At 45.3% G+C, this 20,278-nt stretch overlaps 1 protein-coding gene across 2 annotated transcripts in view; it reads left to right on the forward strand.

Moving 5' to 3' along the window:
- LMX1A (LIM homeobox transcription factor 1 alpha) overlaps nt 1-20,278 on the forward strand; it is a 141,222-nt gene that overhangs the window by 108,800 nt on the left and 12,144 nt on the right. For both annotated transcript variants that reach the window (XM_077824729.1, XM_077824728.1), the window contains exon 3: nt 6,290-6,522. In XM_077824729.1, coding sequence (XP_077680855.1) covers nt 6,290-6,522 — 233 coding nt within the window. The remainder of the gene's footprint in view (nt 1-6,289; nt 6,523-20,278) is intronic.

Genomic DNA, 20,278 nt, shown 5'->3' on the forward strand with positions numbered 1-20,278 from the left:
CCTACTCTGAGGACCTGATGAGGAATGTTGTTGTCTGGTAAAGTCTGCCAAGCTGTTCATGAGAAACCCAGGAAAATATGAAGTATTCAAGGGAAGTGGCAAATTCATCATTGCTTGAACTCTTTCAATACAGGTTGGAGGCTTTCTAAACACCATGCTGTAGTTCAAGCCCAAGTGATTGGACTTGATTAGTGTCATGTAGTAACAAAGAATAATTCTCTCCACTCCAGGAATCGCTAGGTGTTTATGCAGAAGGTCAGACTAGAGGATCACAATGGTCCCATTTGTCCTCAATATCTATGAATGTCAGGATCCCAGCTATGAGATGCGGACGGAGGCCAGAGGGGGTTCAGTAACTAGGTTCTGAGTTCAGTCCAGGAGGTCCAGGCCAGAAGCAGCAGTCCGTACTAGTGTCACGCTGTAGGGCAAAGTCAGGTTTGAGGTCAATGAGCTGCACTGGGTTGGAGCCAAGTAGGTCAGCTGAGGTATGTGAGTGGAACAGAGGCAGGATGAGAAATCAGGAGTGGAACAGGGGCCAAGAACCACGACTTGGTACGAGGAGCAAGACTAGGAGTGTGCAGTAGGGTCTGTCGCAGCAGCAAGGCTGGGGTCTACCTAGTTTCACAGCCAGCCTGCAGCTGTCTTCCCTAGGCCTTACATAGCATGCCTGGGCCAATCAGGGAATGCGGTAGGCACTGCCAGTCAGGGCCTCTTTGGTAGAACATCCAGTGATACCTGAACCCATAGAGTTAACAGGCAGCTGTTCCCCACTCAAACAGACCTTTTTGGGTGGCGGTGCATCCAGGAGCCAGAGAGCTGGGTTCCAGAACCCCGTAGCCTCACAGGGAACTTGTAAAATACTGGTAGGGTGCTGTGAAGATGAACACATTAGCTTACGGTGCCTGTGTTTCATGAACAAAACCAAGAGGTAAGTGCAGACCATAGATACTGGTCTCATCCCACACACACAAGTGGTACCAATGTGCTGACACCGCAGTTTGGGAAGCATCTGAATGACACTCCAAACCACACTCCCAAGAACAACCCATCTCCTTCTGTTTTCTACAGTTCTTTTAAACACTTTTCAGTGTGCAGGGAAATGTCAGATTGAAAGCCCAAGAGACTAAACGCCAAATGGGCATATGCCTAAACCGTGCACTGCTGGAGCAACCTACCCAGATGCAAAGCTTGCCCTGTCTCCACGACCTCTCTGCCGAGATTAACATCGGTGGCTACAGTTGTGGTGTGATCTGTAACTGGACTCTGACCAGCATTTGTATAGGCCCCTTGAAGATCATCAAATGATCTGAACTTGGCTGGCTTTGAACCAGTGATCTACAGGTGAAAGGTGGCCTACTAGGTGTGAGCACCAACCAACAGCCTAGTCCTGAAAGTATCCCCTACCATGGCACCACCCACACAGGTTACCATGGTTCTTGGACAAATGGAGGAAGTTGAAATGCAAAGGCAGGAAGCCAGAGGACACATTCTCCTCAGAATCCAGCCAATGGCAACATAAGGAATTCATAAAACCTCAGGCAATGTCTCTGGCCAATTACTCATGGTCCTCTGCTCTACCACAACATCCTCCAAATTCCAGCCTGTGTCCTCTCTATCACAAGTCCAGCCACTGCCTGCTCTGAGTAACTTTCCTTTCCCTTTTCTAACCATATCGAGTGAACCCATCGCAGCCTTCCTGGCCCTGTGATCAATGAACCTGTGCAGAAGGAGACTCACAAACCAGATACTTCATCAGAATCAGGCCCAGTGCTTCAGCTGCTGGAGCTCTGAGTGAATTCTGTGGTACCATTTGGTACCTGGCCCTTGCCTCCAGGGGTGATCAAATCCACCCTGGAATGCCTGGTTCTTCTGCTGACAGAAATGTTTGGATTTTTTTCTAGAAGACCTGCTGTACTTCAAGGAGGAGTTATTTCAGGGAAGTTCTCTGGCCTGTGTTATGCAGGAGGTCAGGCTACACAATCACAGTGGTCCCTTCTGGCCTTGGAATCTATGAGGCAAGACAACCTGGATCCTTCAAAGTTGTCTTCAGGCCATTGTTGTTTGCACTGCTGGACTTCATCCTCAGGGAGATGGGTTAAGCAGTATCAGCATCTTTGTCTGACTTCTGCCCATCAGCCACCTCTGACACTGATGAAGATTGGGTGGGTGGGCACCCCCTGCTCCCCAAAATCTCTGCCATCTAGAGTTTCACAAGGCTTGGTCTTGTCACTCTCCTCTTACATGCCTTAGTACAAACCTTAGTGATAGAGTGAGACAACACAGGCTGTCAACAGTATGCTAAGTATCCTTTTCCTCCAGTGTATCCTCAAATCACCCAGGGCTTCAGGGAGGTTCAAGGCAAGATGGAGAACAGCTGGCTTAATCAGAATCCTGGGAGGTCTGAAGTAATGCTAATTGGGAGAGGTAAATAGTTGGAGGTGTTGGCCAAAGCTATCACATCTCAGTCGACTGTGCATTCTGAGTACGCAGCCTCAGGGTCACGCTGGATTCACCACTAACCCTGGTGCATCAATCAGCAGCAAGCACTAAAGCACCTTCTCTCACCTTTGGCCAACCAGGGATTTTCAAAAGCACTCAGCATTGACCTAACTCTGCTCCCACTGATGTCAGTGGACTCTTCACCACCAACTTGGCTGGGAGCAGTTGGGTCAATGCTAACGTCTCCACCCCTCAAATGGAGACCCAGCCGCTGTAATTCATACATGGCTGGGCTCTTGCAGCTCTCACTCCTCTGTTTAGACGAGACGTCCAGAAAGGAGCAGCGCATGCTGATCAGTGGAATGAGCCAAAGAGAACACTTCACATCCCAGCATGCCGCATCCAGCACGGGCTGTCTGTGCACCACAAGGTCTAGTAAGTTCTGCTGCCGATTTTGGAAACACCAGAGGGGCTAGGCCACTGGGATTTCAAAGACCCACCTTTGTGGTAGCCATGGTCGTTGGGTGTGTCGCAAGTAGAGATTCAAGAGAGCAGGAACCAGAGTCGATGCCTTTTCAAAGGCAGCTGAGAAGAGTCCTACCCATGATATTTTCAGGTCATTTCGGTAAGACACGTCTCCAGAATAGCATTCCCCAAAGAGCAAGGGAGGAAGAAGACCTGGCATCACATGCAAAATAACAGCCTATGATTGAACTGAAATGAGGATAAAGAAATAACATCATGTGCAAAATCAGGGCCCTTGATTACACCTGGAGTAGGTTGGACAAACGCACAGACTGCGCGCTGGGTCGTTCTCTGCATTTTAACCTCGCTCAGCACTTAGGTGTTTTGTAAATTAGATCAAGAGACAGATTATATGAGAGACTTTGTTTCCCACTCCCTTGAGTCACCTCGTCCCCCTGCAGAGCTGTCCTCCTGCAGTAATGACAGTTATTCCATTAGGATGGGCGTTGGCGCTAATTGGTGGCAGCTGCCATTGCTGTTATGTTTACAGGGTGCACTGGAAGAATTGATGCCAATAAACCAAAGCAGCCTTGTAATGTATGGCATTAATGGAAATTGCCTGATCACAGCCCTTCTCTCCGAGATGTGAATCAGCAAAGAGGGCACACTGGAGACAAAAGGCGATTTCTGTGGTTCTTACACTGAATGATGGACAGTAGTGCACATCCCATGTTAATGAGGGGGAATAGTCACTTGTAATGTTAATGGCTTTATGAATGGGGGAATGGATTCCAGTAATATTAACCAGGGATACACATCCACCACAAAGGGACGTACGCACTGTTCATATTAATAGAGGTTTCACCCCCCCCCATACCCATGAGGAGCTCACCCCAATAATGTTAATAGAAGATGGAACCTATTCTTCTCAGTGTGAGTCTCCAACAGGGAGAGCCAAGTGTCCCTGTTGAACAGGTGATATTCCCTACTAGTGCTAACAAGACTTATTCCCTCTCTTCAAAGGGGAAAAATTCCATTACAGTTAGTTAATAATCTCTTGCTCTTATGACTAACACCTATTACGTAATAACCCCTAGCACTTTTTCATCTGTAGATTTCAAAGCACTTTACTTAAGAGGACAGTTTCATTAGCCCCATTGTAGAGACTGGAAAACTGAGGTACAGAGCAGGGACATGACTTGTTCAAGGTCACCCAGCAGGCCAGTAGCAGGGTCAGGTCTTCTGAGTTCCAGTCTATTGTGCTATCCACTAGGCAAAAATAAATATGGAGTACATTTCATGCTACATTACAGGATCGTGGTCATTAAAGATGGGTAAAACAACCTGTTGTAGCCTCAAATGCATCATCCTACAAGGGCAAAACATAGGATCCGCAACTGGTGTACATTTATTAAAGCTCCTTTGAAGTCAGCTTGCAGGCTGTGCTGCATTGAAACATCTATGTCCAAATCCAGAGGACAACACAGCCCGCAATATGTTACAAGTTCTGAATTCAAAGACAAAATTGTAGCCATAATTATTATTAGAGATAAATGTAATTTTTCAAAATAAAAAGTTTAGTCAAAAATGGTCTTTTTTATCAATTGACAATTTTTGTGACACATTTTCACTTTGATTCAAATTTTTTTTTCTTTATTTGATGAAACTGGAATTAAAATTTTAGGCTCTGATCCTGCAAACACTTCTGCAGGTGCTTAACTTTCCTAGCAGGTAGGGCCCCATTGGAATTAAAGAACCTGCTCAGGGAGTAGAGTCGAGCATGTGAGGAAATAGTTGACGAATCAGGGTCTAGGTCTGAGGTTTTTCTTTTCTTTTTTCCTTTTCCACTCTGTAACTTTGGCAAAAGTTCCATTTTTTGTAAGTGTCAGAACTGCAAAAGTAGAAATGACATGAAAAAAGAGGGAAAAAGAGAAATATTGATGACAGTTTAGTACGTTCAGTAGAAAAAAAATTAAAAAGTGTGAGATAGGATATTAAAAAAACCCAACTCTGAAACAAAAATTTTTGTGACAAAAACTTGAACATTTTCCAGAACAAATGAAAAATAATTCAGTTTTTAAACTTGCCAAACGAAAATGGCTTTTAAACTGTTGTTTGCAGTGTTGTAGCCATGTTAGTCCCATGATATGAGAGAGACAAGATGGGAGAGAGATTTTATTGGACCAACTTCTGTAGGTGGAATAGACAATCTTTTGAGCTACGCAGAGCTCTGCTTTCCTTGTGGGTAGACATAGGGTACCTTTTGGACCTAATACAAGGCATAGATGCTTATGATGTGGCTGGGAGTTGCCTCTACCTTTAGCTCACAGGATAAAAAAGTATGTTTCCATTTAGCTTTTATCAATTAAATAAACAAAACCCTCGTGCCTTAATATTTGGGAAATACGTAGTTAAGGAAATTTCAGATAATTTCATTTCAGTATCCAGAAATATTTTTCAGTACTTCTAGCTTTTATTTTGTGTATCTTAGTATTTCTTTTACTAATTAATGAACTGCAGTCCACTACCAACCTTAACTCTGACTTTATTCTTGTTAATATCTTGAGTATAAATAAACCAAACACTTCTGATAATTAGTAAGACAGACTTTGCTACACTCTATTACCCACAGAGATTAGAAATGTATTGTAGTTTAATTATGGTATGTACTTTTTTTCCCAAACACTTTAGGTAATTGAAAGTTGTGAACTACTTCATTTACATAATTCTTGACTCCACTGTTTTCTTATTTATCAGAAGTAAGCACCATAAAATGGAGTGATGGGTCTGTGGAAACTACAGGTTCCATCATGCAGTGCTCCACCTTGAACTGAGGGTGTTGTGTTCATGGCGCACCCGCAGAAAAGTTAGATTAGAAACATCAAATAATCTTGCTGGAAGATTGCAGCATAACACTACTTTATTTCTCAGTGGTCAGAACGATAACACACGAGAATCCAAAACCAGAGAGAGACAAAGCAGGCTGCTCCCTAAAACAGGGACACAACTCACCCTGCCATGTTCTAGGTTGGCTCCTTCCAGCCTGACTCTGCCTCTCTGAGCCCTGGATCTCATGCTTCACCAAAGAGTCATCTAGGCTGCAAGCAGGACCAGGAAACACCCCAACTCTTAAAGTGATAGCTTGCAATTCCAATATAGTCCTCAATACACCACAGAGGGAAGGTGGAGCGTTGGACACTGGGATTTGCAGTGCACTCTAAGCTCAATAAGATACTGCTCCATATTAAAGATGAGGATAGGGCTGTTTAATGTAGATTTGACATGTCCCTCCCATCAGGGGAAAGGTGGCAACCAGCAGAAGGGGTCACGGTACCCCCAAGCTGGCAGCCCTGCTAGAACATGTCCCTTCTCTCTCTCCTGCCAGGCTGTTTGCCGTGAAGTGCGCTGGCTGCTTTGAAGGCATCGCACCCAGTGAGTTTGTCATGAGGGCCCAGAAGAGCGTCTACCACCTGAGCTGCTTCTGCTGCTGCGTCTGCGAGAGGCGGCTGCAGAAGGGTGACGAGTTCGTGCTGAAGGAAGGCCAGCTGCTGTGTAAGAGTGACTACGAGAAGGAGCGGGAGCTGCTCAGCCTGGTGAGCCCGGCTTTGTCGGATTCCGGTAAGGGGGAACCCGGAGCAGAGAGGAGCTTGTGGCCTGTGCTGTGGGGAGTGAGTCCAGGCCCCCGCAGAAACATGCCTGACTATTCTTATGGATTTGTATGACCTTAGCGCGTAGGAACCCCAGTCGTGGCCCAGAACAAAAAGACGGCCCCAGCCCCAGAGAGCTTATGTGAGATGGACCACAGCTGGGACATATAAATCCAAACTGAGAACCACTCCAAGCTGTAAGGGTGGGTATGTAACCCACGATAACAGGGTGGCTCCTTTTCCCACTCGAGTCATATAATGAGACCCCTTCTTGGCTCCTGTGTGATGATTGAACCCATACCTCTGCCTCTAAAAGCTCCAGCGTCTATGTCTTGAGTCCAATAACATTAGCTTGTAGGGAGCAGCAGGCTTTTAAATCTCTAGGTGTGGTCTAGCCACTAGAGGGAGACAGAGAGACAGAGATTAGCATGGAAGCACCAGTTGTGGGCCAGGATCCTGTTGCGCTAGGTGCTGTACAAACACCAAACCAAACAACAATCTCTGCCCCAAAGGGCTTACAAACTGAGCATAAGCCAAGAGACAACCAATGGAGACTGACAGAGGTGGGAGCAGCAGGAAGTGAGATCACTCTGGTCCAAATGATTGGCCATGGGCTCTGCATACCCACAGTCAAACCGCTGTTGTTAAGATTTCTGAAGGCCTCATGGCAGAGAGGAGTTTTAAGGAGGGATCCGAAGGAAGATAATGTATTAGTTTTCTGGCTGTTCGCAGGGCGCTTCTCCAAGCACGAGGAGCAGCAGGGGAGAAAGCCCCAAGGTGCGGGTTTGAAAATACAAGAAGTGGGTGATGGAGGCTGGCGTCATGAGCCAGTCGGAGGTGGGAGTTGACCTTTCACTACTGGATGAGATGGAGGGTGGAGAAAGCCCATGGATGGTCTTGAAAGTGCAGACAAGTAGTTTATGTTTGATACAATCGAGATCCAGGGCTGGATTGTCACTTCCCAATCTGCCTGAGGCAGAGATGGCACATAGCTGCACTGTCCCAGGAACAGACCTGGGAAGGAATTATGAGTCTGGTTTCCCTCTTGCTCCGGGGAGAAGTGATCTGCTGCAGATTTATACTCCAGCCAGTGTGTCGGCGGGGTGGACAATGGTTCGACTGTGGGTCTGCCCATTCCCTGCCCCTACCAACCTATTCCGCCACCTGCAAGGTGGAGGAAGAGTTGCTCCGTGGAGACCCCTGCAGTAATCCATGATGCAGCCTCAGACTCCTTTCTGCTCTGTCATGAAAGCAGGTCACACTCCTTCCCTTGCTGGACTGTTCATTGATAGGATTTTAAACCATCCCGCCAGCTCTGACTGTATTTTACAAAGGTTATGCAGAATTATGGACATGCAGAGGGTTTGTGGGACTTGGAATATTGAAATGATGGAGAAATGCCTTCCCTATGTAGTGACAATAATGCTTAGCAGCTTACCTTGGTAGATCTCTTTACAAAAGTGAGTTATTATAATGAGTATGTATTATTGTACAGACAAGGTGGGGGAGGGAATATCTTGTTACTGAACCAACTTCTGTTGGTGAAAGAGACAAGCTTTCAAGCTTACAAAGAGCTTAAGAACTTCAGCTGAATCCGGGCCTTATTACACTGAGCGCTGTACAAATATATAGTGCAAATGCTCATAGAGCTGTGCAACAAACTGATCTTTTGGTTCAGTGGCGGATCTGAAAATTAAATTTAAAAAAATCAGTTTCGGGTTGACCTGAAATGAAATTTTTTTTGAACTTTTCAGTGAAAAGAGAGTTTTTTTAAAAAAAATCATTTCAGGTCCAACTAAATGTTTCAGTCAACCCTAACCAAAATGTTTTGTTTAGTTTCTGAGGGTTTTACCTTTTTTTTATGAAATAAAATGGAAGTAAATTCAAAATGAAAAGTCGTTTTGAATAGAAAAATCAAAACATTTTGTCCTGAAAATGTTGAAACAAAACATTTTGACTTTTTTGGAGTTCTCTTACTTGTTTCAGCCAAAGCAATTTGTTTTCCATGAACGTAAGAACAGCATATTGGGTCAGACCAATGGTCTATCTAGCCGAGTATCCTGTCTTCCAGCAGTGGCCAATGCCAGATGCTTCTGAGGGAATCAACAGAACAGGGCAATTATCGAGAGATCCACCCCTGTCATCCAGTCCCAATTTCTGGCAGTCAGAGGCTTAGGACACCCAGAACATGGGGTTGCATCCCTGATCATCTTGGCTAATAACCATTGATGACCGTATCCTCCAGGAACTTACCTAATTTTTTTAACCCAGTTCTAGTTTTGGCCTTCACAACATCCCCTGGCAATGAGTTCCACAGGTTGACTGTGTGTTCTCATAGACTTTAGGTCAGAAGGGACCATCATGATCATCTAGTCTGACCTCTTGCACATTGCAGGCCACAGAACCTCACTAATGCCAATATTGTTGTGTGAAGAAGTATTTTCTTATGTTTATTTTAAACCTGCTGCCTATTAATTTCATTGGGTGACCCCTGGTTCTTGTTATGTGAAGGAGGAAATAACATTTCCTTATTCACTTTTCCACACCATTCATGATTTTATAGACTGCTATTTTATCCCCCCTTAGTTGTCTCTTTTCCAATCTGAAAAGTCCTAGTCTTTTTAATCTCTCCTCATATGGAAGCTGTTCCATACCCTTAATAATTTTTGTTGCACTTCTCTGTATCTTTTTCAATTCTAATGGGGTGACCAGAACTGCAGACAATATTCAAGGTGTGGGTGTACCATGCCTTTATATAGTGGCATAACGATATTTTCCGTTTTGTAATCTACTTCTTTCCTAATGGTTCTTAATATTCTGTTAATTTTTTGACTTCTGCTGCACATTGAGCAGATATTATTTTTAGAGAACTACCCACAAGTGACTCTAAAATCTGTCTTGAGTGATAACAGCGAATTTAGATCCCATCATTTTGTATGTGTAGCTGGGATTATGTTTTCCAATGTGCATTACTTTGCATTTATTAACATTGATTTTCATCTGCCAGTTTGTTTCCCAGTCACCCAGTTTTGTGAGATCCCTTTGTAACTCTGCACAGTCAGCTTTGGATGTGACTACCTGGAGTAATTTTGTATCGTCTGCAAATTTTGCCACCTCACTGTTTCCTCCTTTTTCCAGATCATTTATGAATATGTTGAACAGTACTGGTCCCAGTACAGATCCCTGGGGACACCACTATTTACCCGTCTCCATTCTGAAAACTGACCATTTATTCCTACCCTTTTGTTTCCTCTCTTTTAACCACTGATTCATGATTCCCTCTTACCCCATAACTGCTTACTTTGCATAAGTGTCTTTGGTGAGCAATCTTGTGAAAGGTTTTCTGAAAGTCCAAGTATACTATATGTACTGGATACCCCTTGTCTGCATATTTGTTTGACCCCTCAAAAAATTCTAATAGATTGGTGAGGCATGATTTCCCTTTACAAAAGCCATGTTGTCTCTTTCCCAACAAATCCTGTTTATTTTTGTGTCTTGTATTCTGTTCTTTACTATCCTTTCAACCGTGTACTTGGCACTGAAGTTAGGCTGACTGGCCTATATTTGCCAGGATCACTCCTGGGGCCATTTTTAAAAATTGCTGTCACATTAGCTATCATGCCAGTCATTGGCACAGAGTCTGATTTAAGTGATAGGTTGCATACCACAGTTAGCAGTTCTGCATGAACTTGTGAAATGTTTTGATCAAACTGACTATATATTTTGTTGTGGGGGGGTAGTTTAGTTTGAAAATTTTTGCCCAGGTCCAAATGCCAGTCTCTGCCACAAAGAGCTTCCAATCTAAAAGTTTTATTATTAGGCAGTGTGACCTAGTGGATAGACCACTGGATTGGGAGACCTGGGTTCTAGTCCCAGCTCTGCCACTGTCCTGCTGGGTCACTTTGGGTAAGTCACTTCCCCTTTCTGTGCCTTAGTTTCCCGCATCTGTAAAATGGGGTCTAAGGATAATAACCTCCTTTGTAAAAAGAAAAGGAGTATTGTGGCATCTTAGAGACTATTAGTCTCTAAGGTGCCACAATACTCCTTTTCTTTTTGTGGATACAGACTAACACAGCTGCTACTCTGAAACCTCCTTTGTAAAGTGCTTTGAGATCTGGGGATTCGAAAAGCTAGTACTTTTATCATTATTTCCATTTTTACAGAGAGGGAAAACTGAGGCACAGAGTTGTGACATACCTTGTTCAAGGCCATTTGGTGACTCAGGGGCAGAACTGGGACTAGAATCCAGGTCTCCCAAATTCCCTGCCTATTCCCTAGCCTCTGAATTGTGGTAAATAGCCTGACTCCAAAACTGGGCCTGACATACCTCGGATTTGGTGACTTTGCGGGCATACGGCCAAAGGAGCTGTTTGATAGGATGTCTGGAGAGGGCTGAGAATGTGATTCCCCAAATGACGAAGGGCTGGGAAGGAGTTTTGGTAGGTGCATGGCTGGCTGAGTGCCCATTGAAATGGTGACTTCAATGCTGCTGGAATTTGATTGTGCTATTAATGATGTGTTAGGGTGTGAGAGCCTTGGATCGGCCTCTTTCATTATTTTACATATAACATCTCATAACATTACATATAACATTAACGTTTAACATTTCCTTTATTAAAAAAAACCCCCAAACCCTAAATAAGAACAGTCCTGCAGCAAAGACTAGAAAAATAAAATGAACTTTAAGCAGAAATATTTCAGTTAGAAGAAAAGGAGTACTTGTGGCGCCTTGGAGACTAACAAATTTATCAGAGCATAAGCTTTCGTGAGCTACAGCTCACTTCATTGGATGCATTGGTGTCCCTAAAGACAGGGTGCAGTCCCTAAAGATACCGTCTAAGTGCATGCAGGGGCTTACAGTCACATGCCATTTGCCTGTGTCTTGCAATTGCATCTGATTTTCCAAAATACTGTTTGCTTCCTTTTTGAAACATGTTGTCAGATGATAACGTGCTAAACACCTGGAGGCCGAAGCCCTGTGAAAGGAATGGCCGGCAGTCATTTGTAGCAAATCTTTGTTGCTGTAATAACAGCTAGCTCTTCTGTAGCAGATCTCAAGGTGTGTTGCAAAAGGGATCAGTATCATATCACAAGTGGGGAAACCGAGGCACAGAGCGGCGATGTGACTGGTCCGAGGTTACTCAGCAGGCCAGTCACAGAGCTGGGAATAAAACCCAACTCTCCTAAATCCTAGTTTAGTGCTCTGTTCACTAGGTCACACTGCCTCCCCTAAGTCATTTGGAAAACAAATAGTTGTCATTATCCTCTCACTGGGAATGTCCCTTCCCAGTACAGGTTTGATGAAGCTGGACTGGGACCTTTCTCTGCACTTGTAATGGAGATGGAAAATCATTGCAGCTGTTGTAGTGAGTGTTGGGTGCCTTGCTGATTTCGCTGTTGGGGGGTTGTATGTTTTGGATGCAGCGGTTATGGTGAGTGAGTATCCAGAGAATGAGTGAGATCCCTTGTAGCCAGTGGATCTCCTGGAGAGAGAAGCTGATGTTCTACAGCTTTGGATGGCCCCTATTGGAGGGCTTCCATGCCATGTGATATTGAGTCAATTAGCTTCAGGAATGATGAACGCCAAAAACCGAAGGTGCAGTTGCAAGTGTTGTTGCTAGAAAGTCAAGTAGATGATTACCCAATATTGGAATGTATGAATTAGGAACATGGTGCTGTGAGAGTGCTGAATCAGACCTTGGAAAGTCAACTGGCAAAAAATCCCTCTCTCCTCCACTCTTAACTTACTGGAGATAAATATCTATATCTATCGAGGAACAAGCAAGCCAATTCAGATAAAATAAGAACCAAAAGAAAACCTCACCCCAAAAGTGAACCATATCTGATTTGTGAGGGGTTGTTTTTTTGTGTGTGTGGTTTGTCTAAGTTTGTCCCTAGTATTCCCAACAACCTCAGCTTTGCTTACAGTACTTCTAGCCGAAACAAAAGGAGTGGCAGAAACCTCAGGAAAAAGATGTCAGTTCCTATGAAAACTCCAGCCAGATTTTGGAGACCCAGGAGATCTGGAGGGTTGGGAGGAACTTTGGAACAGACTCCACATTTTTGGACCTATCCCCAAACCAGACTCAATCCCCAAACCTTTAGTGGCGATCCACCATTGCTGCTTGTGACGTGACTGCTTTGCAGCTCAGTCCAGGATGTTCATCTCTCTTTGCTCCTCCCATCTGGTGGGTTCAGTAGTGGGATCTCACTGAATGTGGTGGTGTGCATGTGACATGGTGACTTTGATTTGTGATGCCATCTGGCAACCCAACATCTCAATGTGCCTTTTTCGAGGAGGAGTGAAAAGGAAAGGGGTGATATGCTGCCCTCTTCTGGAGAGGGATGACTTTGCACTCACCCTGGCTGAGCAGCTGCACAAGCCAGTGGACTGCTGCCATGCCCTGTGGTAAGGAGACCAAAGCAGAGTGGTGCTCCAGGAAGGTGGGGTAATGTCATGTCATGTGTGAAGAGGCCAAGGCTGTGCTTCCGCAGGCAGAACGACAGTACAAGCGCGGCCTTTCATGAAGGAGTCACCTGTGCGATTTGGCCAACCATCTCCATGCTCCTTTAACCTCTTCCCATGGCTTCTCAGTCCCCTAACTCTTCTCAGGCTGCTGGCCTGATTTCCAGACGGGCTGAGCAGCCATAAATCCCAGTCAAGGCCATAGGAGCTACAGGCATGAAACCAGAGAGTGCCCCGCCCCCGCGAGGTTGTACTCTCCTTCGCATGATTCCCCATCCCACGAACTCACTTGGGTGGAGTGGGACCTTGAGAACTTGAACCTGTCACCACAGCCAGCTTTCCCCCAGTGCCAGGTGAACCCCATCGAGATCTCAGATGGAGCTTGGTCCCTGACTTTCACTGTGCTGGAAGGAGCTGTGAAATTAAGAGCTGCATGTCCAGCCGGTGGCTGCCTTCCCAAAGGCCCTCCAGAAATGTAAGAGGCTGGGAGGGAGGGACACAAACCGAAGGCCATTTTGTGAGAAAATGCAGATGAAAAGCAAGGCTGTGGAAGCCATATGTTCTCTTTAATCTCCCAAACCCTCACTTCAATTACTGCCTCCCCTGAGCTCCAGCGGCCAAGCCTAAGTAAACAAGCCCTTCTGAAAGAAGACCCTGGTTTCCAATTAAAAGTGTACTAACATTTCTCCTCTCCCTAATTCCCTCCAACCAAAGAATTTTTTCATCTCCGCGCACGAAATCGAGTAGCCCTGGATTGCCCCCCCCACCTCACCCGGCCCGGCTCCCTTCCCCACTGAGCTGTGGGGTCACCCAGAGGTCAACACAGACAATATAAATGGCCCCCAGCCCTTTCCCATGTGACGTCAGGAGGAGCCTTAAAGATTAATTAATTCCTACCTCGTTCACGGAAGGCTTTAAAGGCAGAGTTAATTAAAAGCATTACCACACTAAATCCGACTCAACTTCCCCTGCCCCCCCGATGGATTCTTGGAGCAGGTGTTTGGGGAGTTTGGCCCCCCCTTTTCATCACTGGCAGAGTGGAGCGCAGAGACCCGTTTGTTTGCAGCGGGTGGTTTTGTCATGTCTTGAAAGCTGTAGCGGCTCCAGTATTGTCCACTGAGCTGCACTTGTCAGACACTAACAGCAAAATGTCCTGCTGCGCTCCTAAAGTCATGTGGTTAGAAATAGTAGCCAGACGCTAGCTGGGAAATAGCATCAGGGCAGTAGAACACCTACAGGCATCATCATAAGATGCTCGCAAGCACTCAGCCTTCCTTTAGTGAGATCGAGAGAGTTTTATTGCCATCACCTCTGCGGTGGGATATAAATGAAGACAACAGGGTCACTTGTCCCGAGCAGAAAAATTTCAGGTTCCTTAGTCTTTAAGTCTCTAGCAATGGACTGAAGCCACCAAGTTCAGACCTGAGGGTTTCTTTTAGGCCCTATATAATTATTGATAAATTACACATAGTGTTAGGCAAACATGCGTAGTTTCTGAATAGAAATGAGCCTGACCCCTTTAGTTTTGGGAAAGTTCAGATCCAGCAGCAGTTTCTTCTGCAGAAGCTGACATAACGCTTAGTGGAATATAGCTGTTTATATAGGCATCGCTTTACCAGCTACTGAAATGCGGCCACCTCTGGTGAGGAACACGCATCACAGGTATCTAACTGCACCGTATTGCTGCACAGTGGTTTAGGATGGGCATAAGAATGCCATGTGCAGTTGGAACTGCAGGCAGCAGAATGTAATGACCCACACTGGAATGTAAGCAGGACACTGGTGTTAATGCAGCATTACACATACACAACGTGGCAAGGAACCAAAAAGTGGCTAGCCCTGCAGTTACATGTTGCATGTGAAACCCAGTGAGCAAACCCCCTTCCTTGGTTTCCCAGTAGCCTGCAAGGAGAGTGGGTTTCTTTCTTGGAGAGGGAGGAAGAGAAAACCCCTGCAGCAGCCGCCAGAGATTGGTGGGAATTAGTGTGACCGGTCTGCCCCCTGAACCTAAGCTGCCTGTGGGGTGGGAAAGGAAAGCAGCTGCATGCGGCTAATAAAGCATGTTGTTCCATGTCGGCGGCGCCTATTAGCCACACCAGGTGCATGTGCTCAAGGAAGAGCAGGGCTGGAAGCATGCAGAACGTCAGGGGTGCCATAGGGAACCAGTTAAGTACAGTGATTAGGCAGCTGCACTGTGACGGCTGCTTACCACACCAATCATAGACTAGTTACCTTGTGCTCCTCCCATCTGCCTGTCCTATCCCCCTCTGGCTCTTGCACATCGGCACCGTCTTTTTGTCATGTGTAGAGCCCTGATCCTGGACTCAGGCCTCTAGGCACAGCTATAATAATAACAGCGATGATGATGATGATGCCAGCAGCAAAATCTCTCGAGCAGTACTGTGCCACTCCTCTCCTGCTGACTAATGCGATCCTTGGATGACTATACAAGGTGATATCGAGAAGGCGCCAGGAGGTTTTTTAACTCTGTGTGACACTGACCGCCTTCGTAAAGCACTGTGAGACCTACTGATGAAAAGTGCTGTGTAAGAGCGAGGGATTAGTTAGTTAGTTGGCACTGGTTCAGTTACTGATGGATACGGTGCCCACAATTCAAGAAGAATGCTGATAAATTGGAGAGGGCTCAGAGAAGAGCCACAAGAATGATGGAAGGATTAGAAAACCTGCCTTAGGCTCAATCTATTTATCGTGACAAAGTGAAGGTTAAGGTGTGATTTGATCACAGTCTATCAGTATTTACACGACGAACTGGGATTTGATAATAAAGGGCTCTTCTGTCTAGCAGAGTAAGATATGATAAACTACAATGGCTAGAAATTGAAGCCAGACAAATTGCAACTGGAAATATGGTGACATTTTTGACAGTGAGGGTCGTTAACCCTTGGAACAACTTACCAAAAGTCGTGGTGGATTCGTCATTACTGCACATTTTAAAATCAGGATCGGCTGTTTTTGTCCTAAAAGATCTGCTCTTGTTCAGCCACAGCTATTGGATTTGAAGCAGGAATGAATTCAGACTAGTCCTATGGCCCGTGTGATGATGCAGGAAGTCAGGCTACATGATCACAGTGAACCCTTCTGATCTTAAAATCTATGCTGTATCTCACTGAAGTCTTAATGATCATTATCAGTTGTACTGAGGTAGCCCTTCGCAACCCCAGCCTCAGCGTGAAATGTGCTTTCAGCCCAACACCCAGCAGTAGAACAGAGCATCTCCTCATTTCAGTTTCCCAGGATCCATCCCTGGCTATCCAGCAGCTGCTGCAGACATCAGGAGAGGAAGAGCTCAACACACAAACGTTGTATTATTATTTATTTATTGCTATTCCAGTAGGACCTACTGATCCCAATGGAGGTCAGGGCCCACACTGTACAGACACATAGCAAGAGCTAGTCCCTAACCACAAAGAGCTGGTAGTCTAAATAGTCACAACAGAAGTAAAGTGGGAAAATGAACCATTAGCTCCACTTTGCAGATGAGGAACTGAGGGATCAAGTGACTTACCCAGGGTGACATATGGTGTCTGTGGCAGGGCTGGGATGTCAACTCAGATCTGCTGAATTGCAGTCTAATGCTCTAAACACAGAGCCATCCTTCCTCCCTTTGCTAGGAACAATTTTTGCCTATTTTGCGAATATACTTTTTGTAAGTCTGGCTGATGTTGAAGTTATGTTTTTCTAGCGCAATTGACAGAGAGGTCATGAATGGGTGTGAGATCCTCACTGACTTTCTAGAATTTGTGATTCAAATTATTGTCCACTGATAGAGAAATTCCCTGGTCCCGCGTGAATGTATCTTCTGTGGACTGCTGCTACCTGAAGTAATTCCCAGTTTCCTAGACTGCCTTAGTAAGGCATATGCAGGGTTGTTGTAGCTGTGTTGGTCCCAGGACATTAGAGAGACAAGGTGGGGGAGGTAATATCTTTTATTGGACCAACTTCTGTTGGTGAAAGAGACAAGCTTCTTCGGGTCTTGGAATACTACAAATACCAGGTGGAACAGATTGTTTAGCATAAGTAGTTAACACACATTTCAAGAGACCATGCAAGGTAAAGTAAGGTTTGACTGTTTCTCATAATTAATTGAGAGAGAAACAAAAATATGTCTGTTTTCAGAGTAGCAGCTGTGTTAGTCTGTATTCGCAAAAAGAAAAGGAGAACTTGTGGCACCTTAGAGACGAACAAATGTATTTGAGCATAAGCTTTCGTGAGCTACAGCTCACTTCATCGGAATGCATCCGATGAAGTGAGCTATAGCTCACGAAAGCTTATGCTCAAATAAATTTGTTAGTCTCTAAGGTGCCACAAGTTCTCCTTTTCTTTTTTAAAAATATGTCTGCAAATCAGGGCATTTCAGTGTGGCCCATCCTATTTCTGAGCCCTGCTTAACCCCCCTGATTCTTACTGTGGAAATGGGCCAGAGAGATCACAGCCAACTACCTGCTTTAAATTACAGCCTGCAAGGTGTGGAGCGCAGCTGGAGTTTCCCCAGGCCACACCCATGTCTGTCAAAGACCACATCTACCTTTTCCGACTTCAGTGCAGACCTCCTAGAACTGCTTTGCAGCTTGCATTGCACTGACCAGAGTCAGTCTCAGCTCCCCATGAGCAGGGTCCCCCTGATTGGTGAGATCACTGCCGACCTTGTGACCACATGGGAACATAGAGGCTGGGAGACTCTTCCCAGGCCCTTTCCAGATCCTCTAAGGTTGGCCTTATATACTGCCATTTTGCTTATCCCTTCAATGAAGCCCCTTCCAAGCCTGCCCACACTGTGTGTATCATGTTGTTAAAACAAGCTGCTTAGCTTCATTATAGGTGTAATTACCATAAACACTTCCCCAAAGGATCCTAGAGGAGCTCTGCTGGAAAGGTTATGATTGATTTACAGCACATTAGAGGAGAGTTCATACACAGTAAAATGGTCATTTTACAAGTGCTTTCATGATGCTCCTCTGAGGATTAATAACTGAGGTTACCAATACAGTATTTGAGTCATAAATAAGGTTTCTTAATTATGCAACTCAATAAAGTGTTCATTGCATAGCATCTTCTGTGCAAGCTGGGTCCCAAAATGCCACACTGAGTTAAGCAGCATGGGACACAAGCTAGAGAGAACAATTGTGGGGAGGCATTGAGGGGTGAAGAAATTAAAGCAGTTTGGGCTAATAACTGAGGAATTAAAAAATGAAAAGGAATGTTTTGTTATAGAAAATTACAGTAGGGGGGCATAAAAAATCACTAATTAACGGTTTAAATTTTAAAAAAACCATGCACACTTCATGGATTACCATTATTTTAATCAAGATAACTTCAGCCTTGGGATAAAAATGGGTTTGAAACAATTTCCTAGTGCTTAGTGATTTTCAAAAGCATTTCAGATCCCTACCTCTGTAGCTTCTGGTTCAACCATACAGAAGCAGAACAGGAACACTGGTGGTTACCTTTCTGCTGCAGCCTCTGCTAACTTGCCATGCAGACACCACTTAAACTGGTGGGAGAGCTCCGTGGATTTGTTCCCAAGTAAACGAGCAATAATAAAATCCAGGAGGTGTCAGTGAGTGGGTCACGGGAGACAACTGTTCTGTACCTCGCTCTGCCGCTGACCTACTGCGTGGCCCTGGGCGAGTCACAGCCCCTCTCTCTTTTCTTGCCCAACCTTTACTGCCTTGCCTCTCACTATGTGTCTGTACAACACCCAGCACAAAGGAGCCCAGGTCTTTGTTGTGGCCTCTTGGTGCTACCATAAAATAAATAATCCTAAAATGACTTTGGGGCCTGATCCTGCTATATGATGAGTGCGCACTACAGGATACCAGGTGCTCTCAATTCCCACTAAGTATTGCAAGTCCAAAGATTCACCGATTCCAAGGCAGAAGGGACTGCTGTGATTATCTAGTCTGACCCCCTGTTTAGCACAGGCCAGAGAACTCAACCCGAAATAATTTCTGGAACCGATCTGTTAGAAAAACATCCAATCTCGACTTAAAAATTATCAGTGATGGAGAATCCACCACAATCTTTGGTAAGTTGTTCCAGTGGTTAATCACTCTCACTGTTAAAACCATTTACATCATATTTCCAGTCTGAATTTGTCCCATTTCAGTTTCCAGCTATTTGATCATGTTAGACCTTTCTCTGCTAGATTGACAAGCCCATTACTAAATATTTGTTCCCCATGTAGATACTTATAGACAGTGGAGTCACCCCTTAGCCTTCACTTTGTTAAGTTAAATAAATTGAATTCCTCGAGCGTATGTCTCCACTGCACTGTAAGCCCAGAGTTAGTGGGACTCAAGTCAGCTGACCCAGGTTAGAGCATCTACACTGATTGTTAACCCTAGGTTAAGAATTTTCAAACCTGGTATCCACAGTGCAGCACGCAGACCCGAGTCAAACCAACCATACCGCAGACTCCCTACTGCTCTCTCTAAATGTGGCCGCTCTAGGCCTTTGACCGTGGTGCACAGTGGGAAAACTTTATTGTGCACCCAGCACGTTACAGGAAGTTTGAACAGCCCGCCTACGCTGCCAGCCGAGCAAAATGGGGAAAGCTGCTTTTCAACTTCTCTTGCTTGCACTTTCACTCCTGTGTCAGGAAACGGGCAGAGCTTCCATGATGCATTGGTGGGCATTTTGGCAGTGTTTTCTGACCCACCAAAGGCATCTGACAGAGCTTAACATGGAGAAGGAGGAGGCGTATCCAGGCATGGCAGATTCACACTCACTAATGTTGCTCATGACACTCAATATAGCCACTGATGCCTCCTATGGAGGCTGGTGGGATCCCATCTTCATGAGGACCTGCAATGACCAACAGCGGGCCAGAACTTTTGCATGAAGAAAGCGACATTTCTGGAGCTTTGTGAGCAGTTTGCCCCAACCGTCCGGCGTAAAGACAAACGTATAAGGGCACCCTTCCCAGGTCAGAAGCGGGTTGCTATAAACATCTGGAAGCTGGTTACACTAGACTGCTACAGGTCTGTTGCCAACCCAGTTTGGTGCTGGAAAGTCGATTCGTGGGTAAATCAGTGGCGGATGTTTCTGAGGCAATCAGGCGTGTGGGTTACCCCAAGGAGGTGGGCATTAGAGATATTCCTGAGGTAATTGCTGGCTTTCAGAGAATGGAGTTTCCTATCTGCACTGGAGCCATTGGTGGGACTCATGCCCATAATTTGCCCTCTACAAGGGTACTACCCCACTGTTATGCCAGCCCTCGTGGACCACAGAGGGAGATTTA

The sequence above is a fragment of the Eretmochelys imbricata genome, chromosome 8 (assembly GCF_965152235.1).
Source record: "Eretmochelys imbricata isolate rEreImb1 chromosome 8, rEreImb1.hap1, whole genome shotgun sequence".
NCBI classification, from domain to species: domain Eukaryota; kingdom Metazoa; phylum Chordata; order Testudines; family Cheloniidae; genus Eretmochelys; species Eretmochelys imbricata.